Here is a 10396-nt window from a genome sequence, read left to right as displayed (position 1 = left end):
AATCGGTAATTCAGGCAACATCGGCTGCATGTTTGTTTTTCATGGCGCTAATTGATGGCTTCACAGTTTACAAAGAGGTGAGTGGCAAATATAGCAAGCACCCCAAAAGGTTCTAGGCCTTAATGTGGCAAATTTTAATTCAAGTGCACATGCTGTTGCCTACTATAGATTAAATAATTAATAATGTTGTGTTCACTTGATAGCAATTCGGCGAATGTGTCAAATTTTATTCAATAATATAGCGGTATAGGTAATTGTTTTTCCACTTTTGTATTGGCTCACTTATCTTGATTAGATAATATTTGAATTACAAAATAATTATTATTTTTAATCTATTTTGAGGGCTTTTGTGATTTATATCCAAAATTTACATTCTAAATGAAAAATATTCAATTTAGTTCTCTCGGGCGTATAATTGATATTAATTGAATAACCAAGTGGTTAGTGGTTGCGTATGATTGTTTTTATTTAATGAATTGGCCAATTGGGCGAATGATGGATTGCAATGAATCACATTAGAAAATATGTGAATAAAAACATGAAGGAGAGGTAGCAGAGGTATTGGCTGACGAAAGGAAAAGCGGGCTAAGTTCGGCTGGGCCGAATCTTTGCAACCCACCACCATGGATTCTGCTAAAAATTTATACAAAAAAAAATTTTTTTGAAGGGCATAATTTTATTCTACATACCAAACCTCGTCAAACCAACAAAAAATAAAGCTTATAGGAACCGAACAAGGACGATCGAGAGACCGGTTTACATGGGAGCTATATCAGGTTATGGACTAATTTGAACCGTACTAGGCACAGTTGTTGGAAGTCATAACAGAACAATATTTTAGCTAAATCGGACTAAAATTGCAGCTTCTAAGGGTTCAAGTAGTCAAATCGGGAGATCTCTTTATATGGGAGCTAAATCAGGTTGTAGACCAATTTGGACCGTACTTGACTCAGTTATTGGAAGTCATAACGGAACACTATATGCAAATTTTAAGCTAAATCGGACAAAAATTGTGTTTTCCAGGGGTTCAAGTAGTCAAATCGGGAAATCGGTTTATATGGAAGCCATATCCAAATCTGAACCGATATGGCCCATTTGCAATACATTACGACCTGTTTTAATAAGAAGTATCTGTGCAGAATTTCAAGCGGCTTGCTTAACGCGTTCGACCGCTATCGTAATTTCGACAGACGGTTGAACATGGCTAGATCGACTGAGAATGTCGAGACGATCATTGGATTTGAGTTCTTGAGCCCTTAGAAGCCTCAATTTTCATCAGATTTGGTTGAAACAAACCGAACCCCGGATTTGACTTCTTAAGCCCTTAGAACCCTCAACTTTCATAATTTTCATCAGATATGATTTCCAACATTCATGCCAAGTGTGATTCGAATCGGTATATAAACAGATATCTAAACCGATCCCTGGACTTGATTTCTTCAGCCCTTAGGAGCCCAAATTTTTACTTGATTTGACAGAAGTTTGGCCGAAATTTGGCTCAAATTTGGTCCAAAATCCTATCTTATGACTTACAACATCAGTGCTAATTGGTCAGTAAGATGATATAGGCCCCCCTAAGTACCGATATCCCGATATGACTTTTTGACACCAATAAAATTCAAATACCGATCTCGGATCTTGACTTCTTGAGTCACTGGAGAGCGCAATTCTTATCCGATTTGGCTGAAAATTTGCATCAGGTGTTTTATTACAACTTCCACTAACTGTGCTAAGTATAGTCCAAATCGGTCCATATCTTGATATAGCTCCAATATAAACCGATTTTTTATCCGATTTGGCTGAAATTTTGCACCGAAGTTTTATTTCAATTTCCACCAACTGTGCCAAGTATGGTCAAAATCGGTTCATAACCTGATATAGCTCCCATGTAAACCGATCTCGGATCTTGACTTCTTGAGCCGCTAGAGGGCGCAATTCTTGTTCGATATGGTTGAAATTTTGCATCAGGTGTTTTATTACAACTTCCACTAACTGTGCTAAGTACGGTCCATATCTTGATATAGCTCCAATATAAACGGTCGTGGTTGTGACTTCGTACGGCTCTAGAGGGCGCAATTTTTATCCGATTTGGCTGAAATTTTGCACCGAAGTTTTATTTTAATTTCCATCAACTGTGCCAAGTATGGTCAAAATCGGTTCATAACCTTATATAGCTCCCATGTAAACCGATCTCGGATCTTGACTTCTTGAGCCGCTGGAGGCCGCAATTCTTGTTCGATATGGTTGAAATTTTGCATCAGGTGTTTTATTACAACTTTCACTAACTGTGCTAAGTACGGTCGAAATCGGTCTATATCTTAATATAGCTCCAATATAAACGGATCTCGGATCGTGACTTCGTACGCCTCTAGAGGGCGCAGTTTTTATGCGATTTGGCTGGAATTTTGCTCCGAGGTTTTTTTTTTTAATTTCCACCAACTGCGCTAAGTAAAGTCTAAATCGGTTCTCAACCTTGTATAGCTCCCATGTAAACCGATCACGGATCTTGACTTCTTGAGCCGCTAGAGGGCGCAATTATTATCCGATATGGTTGAAATTTTGCGCAAAATGTTTTGTTTTATCATTTAACAACCGCGCTAAGTATGGTCCAACTTGGTGCATAACCTCCCATATAAACCGATCCCGGATCGTGTATTGGTGAGCCTTTAAAGGCCGCAATTCTTAACCGATTTGGTTGAAATATTTCACCAGGTATTTTATTTGGAATTCAACCAACTGTGCTAAGTATGGTTGGTTCATATCCTGATTTAGCTTCCATATAAACAGATTTCCCGATTATATTTCTTGGGTCTCTACATGGCACAATTATTATCCGATTTGGTTGAAATTTTGCACAATGGATTCCACTGTCGTCTCTAACACCCAAACCCCTATCGGTTCATAATTTGGTATAGCTCAAATAGTAGAGAAATTTTAATCCAATATCCTTTTTGACAAATGCGATACATGGTTGAGTGTATATAAGATTCGGCCCGGTCAAACTTAGCACGCTTTGAATGGTTTTTACTTCATATGTCCCCTAAACTCCTAAACTCAAACAATTTTATGCATTAAACAATACTTGAAGCCTCCAGAAATCATCTTTGCCCGAATTGGGTATTTTGGGAATTTTTGAGAAAAAATTCGGGCAAATTCTAAAAGAATTATTAAGATATGTCTTTTTGTTTTTATACCCACCTCTATAGGATGGGGGTATACCAATCTATTGGGTTGCCCAAAAAGTAATTGCGGATTTTTCATATAGTAGGCGTTGACAAATTTTTTCACAGCTTGTGACTCTGTAATTGCATTCTTTCTTCTGTCAATTATCAGCTGTTGCTTTTAGCTTGCTTTAGAAAAAAAGTGTAAAAAATATTATATTTGATTAAAGTTCATTCTAAGTTTTATTAAAAATGCATTTACTTTCTTTTAAAAAATCCGCAATTACTTTTTGGGCAACCCAATAGTCATTCTGTTTGTAACGCCTCGAAATATTGATTTAAGACCCCTTAAAATGTATACTTTCTGGATTGTCACGACATTCTGAGTCAATCTAGCCATGTCCGTCTCTCCGTCTGTCTGTCTGAAAAAAGCTATCCGCTTGAAATTTTAAACATATACTTTTTATTGATGTAGGTCGTTGGAGATTGCAAATGGGCCATATCGGTTCAGATTTAGATATAGCCCCATTATAAACCGATCCCCCGTTTCAACTTCTCGAGCCCCTAGAAGCCTCAATTTGCATCCGATTTGGCTAAAATTTGGAACAAAAGAGTACTACTTCCAACATCCATGCCAAGTATGGTCCAAACAGTCTATAAACTGATATAGCCCCCACATAAACCGATCCCCGGGTTTGACTTCTTCAGCCCTTAAAATCCATTTTTTTATACATTCGTGCCTCTGTCAAAAATAGGCAAATTGGGAAAAATTGCATTTTTCCGAAAACCCAAATTCATTCAAATTGACCAGTAAGACACAATGTTTCATTTGAAAGGCATACTTCTTCCATTGCACTGCTAACTGATTAGTGAGTAGGTGAAATCATGTAATCTTTAAGTGTGAAAGCCGTCCAAAGAGGCCCCTGGAATGGCCAAAATCGCGATCATTTTAACATGCCCAATGTATATGCATACCAAAGTTAACATTGACTACTTAAGGGGTGTTTGTTGTCTTGCTTTTCCATTCGAAATAGAAACAAAGCAAAAAAATGCCAATTGGTCTAAGCTGTAAATAAATCCAACAACAAATGAAATGAAAAGAAGCTTAAAACGATTTTATTAAAAAATGTAATCCTTCTAATGTGAAACCTTACAAAAATACCTCAAAAGGATAAAAGCAAGAGAAAAAGCACTTTAAACAAAATCCATTTACACATGGGAAAACTTGACACTCCAAAGTAGCCACGAAATACATTTAAATACACAAACGTACACATGCTTGTACACACCTACGCTTTTAATAAAATCAGTTTTTTATCTCCTCCCTTCCATTCAATTGAGCGCATTCCTGCAAAGAATTAATCTTTGGATAACATATGGTAGCACTGGAAATTCAAAAATGTCAGTGGTGGGAAAACCAATGCCATAACCGAATATAAATAATGTAAACGAGAAAAGAGATTCGCATAAATCAGTGCCGTAGAGGAAGAAGAACTATGGCATAACTAATGCCACCAATGTTATGATAGACTGAAACGCACCGATATCCTTGTTAGCCCTTATCTCCACTTCAACTCACAGATGCATCGCTATCACTATCATCATCATGATTCACCACTTGGGAAAAGCATGCAACAAAAAACCAAATATGTATATCGAATACTCACAGACGTCCTCGAGTTTTATAACTCACAGAGCTGGCTCGCATATGAAATGGTCGTGTGAAAAAGAAAGCACAAAGCCCCCAAAACCCAAAAAGATAACACAAAAAGCGATAAAACACAAGTATCGTCAGCTGCAGCTGCTCCCCTCAAATGCCGCAAACTTACATATACACCCACACACACACACACTCACATGTGGGAGAAAAGCCACTCTGAGCTATAGGAGGGGGAGAAAAAGAGAGAGAGAGAGAGAGAGAGAACGATATGGAGTAAGTGAGGTGAAATCAAATCAAACTACTTGCTTTTTTATCCTGCTCAAAATTCAGTCAGCAATAGAAATAGCAACAAAAAAAAAAAAAGAGCAACAGCGGCCACACCAACACCAAGTTGTCATAATAAATATAAAAATCGTTTTTAAACACTGGGGTGGAACGAAAAAAAAATATAAACATTATAATACCCTCTACTGCAGTTGGTGGTGTGGGTATAAAAAATGTAATACAGACTTAAACCTGAGGGCTTTGGTGTTGCCTTACGGCAAGGCATAAAATGATTTTTTACAGTATTTCGACTACAAAATTGCAAATGTTTAACATTATGATCTACTTTCTTATGCTTATGATAGGTGAAAAAAACGTCTTTCAAACAAGTGGTTATTTGTCATCTTTGGAATGGATTATGCCCAAAAAATAAGTCATGAAATTTGCGAAAAAATTTCAGGGCGATTTGGGTTAGTTTAAAATTTTGGTTAAAATGTTAATAGAAATAAAATTAAAACAAAATAGGACGGGGGTATACTAATCTAATCATTCCGTTTTTAACATCTCGAAATATTCGTCTAAGATCCCATAAAATATATATATATTGGGTTGCCCAAAAAGTAATTGCGGATTTTTTAAAAGAAAGTAAATGCATTTTTAATAAAACTTAGAATGAACTTTAATCAAATATACTTTTTTTACACTTTTTTTCTAAAGCAAGCTAAAAGTAACAGCTGATAACTGACAGAAGAAAGAATGCAATTACAGAGTCACAAGCTGTGAAAAAATTTGTCAACGCCGACTATATGAAAAATCCGCAATTACCATTTGGGCAACCCAATATATTTTTGATCGTCTCGACGTTTTGATTCGATCTAGCCATGTCCTTCCGTCCGTTTGTCGAAATCACAATAAACGTCGAACCCGTAAATCTAGCCGCTTGAAATTTTGCACATATACTAAATATCGATGTAGATCGTTGGGGATTGCAAATGAGCCATATCGGTTCAGATTTTGATATAGGTCCCATATAAACCGATCTCACACTTTGACTTTTTGAGCACCTAGAAGTCACAACTTTGTCCGATTTAGCTGAAATTTTGCATGTAGTGCTCTGTTATAACTTTCAACAACTGTGCAGATTACGGCCCAAATCTGTCTATAACCTGATATCGCTCCCATATAAACCGATGTCCCGATTTCATTTCTTGAGCCTCTGGAAGCCGCAATTTTTGTCGGATTTGGCTGAAATTTTGCATGCCGTGCTCTGTTATATTTTCCAACAACTGTGCCGAGTACGGTTCAAATCGGTCTATAACCTGATATAGCTCCCATATAAACCGATCTCCCGATTTGAATTTTTGAGCCCCTGGATGCCGCTATTTTTGTCAGATTTGGCAGAAATTTTGCATGTGGTGTTGTGTTATGACTTTCAACATCTGTGCCAAGTGCGATCTGAATCGGTTTATAACCTGATGTAGCTCCCATAGAGATCGATCTCCCGATTTGATTTCTTGAGCCCTTACAAGCCGTAATTTTTCTCTGATTTAGCTGAAATTTTGCATGTGGTGTTCTTTTGTTACTTCCAATAACTGTGCTAAGTACGGTCCAAATCGGTCGATAAACTGATATAGCTCCCATATAAAGCGATCTCCCGATTTGACTTCTTGAGTCCTTACAAGCCGCAATTTTTGTCCAATTAGGCTGCAAGTTTGAATGCGATGTTCTGTTACGACTTCCAAGAACTGTGTCAAATTCGGCCAAAATCACTTTATAACCTGATGTAGCTCCCATGTAAACCGGTCTCCCGATCATCCCTGTTTGGTTCTAAGAAGCTTTAATTTTGGCTGGATTGACAGAAGTTTGGTATGTAAAATAAATTTATGGCCTACAACTTAATTTATTTTGTAACAAATTTTTAGCAAAACCATGGTGTTAGTTTTCCAAGATTAGACCGGCCGAACTTAACACGCTTTTATTTGTTTTTGTTTCTTATATTAAAAAATGTTCCGAAAAATTATCAAAATTTCCATAGAAATAAAAATTTTCAACAAAAAAGATTTTTTTTTTAATTTTGAAAAGAATCTTAATAAAAACATTCTTTAAAAAAATTAATTTTCTACAGTTTGTATATTTATTTATTTTTATCAAAAAAAATTTTGTTTCTTATATTCAAAAATGTTCCGCAAAATTATCAAAATTTCCATAGAAATAAAAATTTTCAACAAAAATAATTTTTTTTTTAATTTTTAAAAGAATTTTAATAAAAATATTCTTTAAAAAATTAATTTTCTACAGTTTGTATATATATTTATTTTTATCAAAAAAATTTTTTTTCGTTCCACCCCAATACACACTCATTCTTCTAAAAGTATGTGCACGAAGCATAAGGTATTTAACATGTAAAGTATGACGTACAAAAACTATTTATGACTTTGCCATGATTCGCTTTACAAAACTCCAACATGCCTTGTTTGTTAGGATATATGTTGTCTGCTACATACACTCACCCACGCCTAAACTCAAATTGTATGTTAGAATTTATAAAGCGTGTGCTTAGTTGGCAGAGTGTGTGTATATGTGGGTGTGTGTGCATCCAAAGGATTGTTTGGCAGATTGTATTTGGAATTCTCTTTGTCACTGGTTTTGTGATTTTGTAGACTTCACAGTTATGAGGAAAATGTAAAAAACTTGTCTATCGGCTTTTAGGTTACACATATACATATACATATGTAGGTGGTAGAAGGCGTAGGTGTGTATAAATAAATGTATAAGTAGATTTCTATGTTTGTATTTATTTGAAACACAAAGGTGGACAAACATTGCTTAAAATGCTGTGTTTTGGTACTCCCTACAAAAAAGTAGTGCATACTTTAAGGAGCTCCTACAATATTTGGTATATAAAATAAAATAAAATAAAATAAAATAAAATAAAATAAAATAAAATAAAATAAAATAAAATAAAATAAAATAAAATAATTAATAAAATAAAATAAAATAAGATAACATAAAAGAAAATAAAAAAATAAATATAAAAATTATATTGGGTTGCCTAAAAGTAATTGCGGATTTTTCATATAGTCGGCGTTGACAAATTTTTTCACAGCTTGTTACTCTGTAATTGCATTATTTCTTCTGTCAGTTATCAGCTGTAACTTTTAGCTTGCTTTAGAAAAAAAGTGTAAAAAAATATGTTTGATTAAAGTTCATTCTAAGTTCTATTAAAAATGCATTTACTTTCTTTTAAAAAATCCGCAATTACTTTTTGGACAACCCAATAAAATGTTATATTATATATAGTTTTCAATTGCGGGTCGCCTTGTGTCGGACTCCATTATCAGCGGTACCGGCTAAAAACCCACCCTGTGTCTCTCCAGGGGAATAATTACATTTCGGAACAACTTTCGCATTACTTCGAAGTGGACCCCATATCTGGTGATTATCCATATCATCGTCATTGTGTCTGCGTCCAGCATTCATACTCTACGGTGACGCGTCCAGGTCTACCTTCTGCCTGTACAGTACTTGTTCGGCGTATCTCATCACCGCCTCCCAATTTCTCTCGTCTTTCAGCATCTTCTGGACTTTTGTCTCTGTTGAAATGTCAACCATGGCTGTTTCCAATTTCCTGGGTCTTTCGACCCAGCGCTCGCAGTAGAAAAATGTGTGTTCTGCATGGTCTGCATTTTCTAGCTCCTTATAAATGCACCTGCTTGAGGAGCGTTTGCCAATTCTATGCAGATATTTCCGGAAGTAGTTGACTTCGTCGTGCTTCCTTCTCATTACTCTTATCTGACACGCCGGGATATTAAATAACTCTCTGAGCGCTTGAAGGATGTCAGGCCATCTGAGGTTATTGAATGCATTCTTCATATCCAGTGTGGCCAAGAGGACAATCGGTCTGGAGTAGTGGTTCCTTTGCCTAGCCGCCTCTACTATCTCCACCACGTCTCTAAGAGCACCGATCGTAGACATTCCTGCCCAGAAGCCATGTTGTCTCATTGAGAGTCCACCTCCATCAATGATGGCGTCCTGGAGCCATGGCTTTATAAGTCGCTCCAAACGCTCGCCGGCTGTATCCAGTATTCATTGTGGTCTGTATGAGGATGGGGATGATGGATCACCTCTGTCCTTGCTTATGAGCACCAGCATATTTCTTTTAAATTTCTCCGGGAAAACATCTTCCAATAGACACCGGTTAAACATTTCAGAAGAAATTTCGGTGTGTTTTCAGCTATCTGCCTCATGACCTCCGTCGGTAGTCCGAGGTAGTTAAAAATAATATTATTATTTTTAAAATCTAAAAATTTCAAAACAAAATCAAAACCTTGAAATAAGATTTTGCGACGGAAAAACAAACAATTTGCCACAATAGAGACCATTAAACTTGTCGATGTACTCCTAGAACTTACTTTAAAACTTAGTCAATCAAAGTTAAATTTTTTTTAATACATTTTGAAAAAAAAGCATCACCGTTTTTATGCCGCTTTTAACACTGCGCTTGCTTTGTTTCATTTTTTCTTCCCGCTTTTTTGGCCATAATTTTAGCCACATCCAAATGACTTCCTTTGGGTGCCCTTTATTGCTCGTACATTTCCTCTAAAAAAAATTTCCATAGTACTTTCCGTTTGCAGTTCGTTTGTTATGGCCATTCGGTTCAAGTGTTTTGGATATTCTGAAGGTCATTCAATGAGTGGTAGCTATGCAATTCAAAGCTTTGTCGTGCTGCAATTTTACTGCCAACTCAATTGGCGGGGCCAAAAATTTTATAAACCTCTTGTGTTACCATGGAAAACAACTAATCGTAAAATACACTTCCATCACCAGCCAACTTTTGTGGTTTGTAGCTTCACCAATTGGTTTTAGGAGTGGATTATTCTTTGAAAAACCAGAGCAAAGGCTATTTTAGTCGCATAAATCTCATTGATGTAGGATATTGGTGGAAACAAAAATTTTGGAATCATTTTCTCTGTTTAAAGAGAATTTTAGAACACATAAAAATATGTTATGTTCGGCCGTGCCGCAACCAAAGATATATTGATCATCCTATTTTATTATAACTCAATTACCACATGCATAGTGGTATCCAACTATGGGCCGGTCTAGATCGTATTTGATTCAGATGCCGACAACCCTTATGCAAACCATAGTTTAATTGAAGGATCGTTCTTTATGACAAATATTGCAAATTTTGCCCATTAACAATCCACTAAGGAACAAGGGCTAACTTCTCACATATCAATGAGTGCAGTCCGATTCATGTTTAAGCTCAATGATAAGGGGCCTCCTTTTTATAGCTAAGTCCGAACGG

At 36.1% G+C, this 10396-nt stretch overlaps 1 protein-coding gene across 1 annotated transcript in view; it reads left to right on the top strand.

The window, feature by feature from the left end:
* The window catches only part of LOC106088208 (ATP-binding cassette sub-family C member Sur), a 189799-nt gene that overhangs the window by 38757 nt on the left and 140646 nt on the right, over positions 1 to 10396 (top strand). Inside the window, exon 4 of the mRNA XM_059365738.1 lies at positions 1 to 77. This exon is cut by the window's left edge and continues 99 nt beyond it. Within this exon, the coding sequence (XP_059221721.1) occupies positions 1 to 77 (77 nt within the window). The remainder of the gene's footprint in view (positions 78 to 10396) is intronic.

Source organism: Stomoxys calcitrans, chromosome 3 (assembly GCF_963082655.1).
Source record: "Stomoxys calcitrans chromosome 3, idStoCalc2.1, whole genome shotgun sequence".
Taxonomy (NCBI): domain Eukaryota; kingdom Metazoa; phylum Arthropoda; class Insecta; order Diptera; family Muscidae; genus Stomoxys; species Stomoxys calcitrans.
This window is presented reverse-complemented; position numbering and strand designations above follow the sequence as displayed.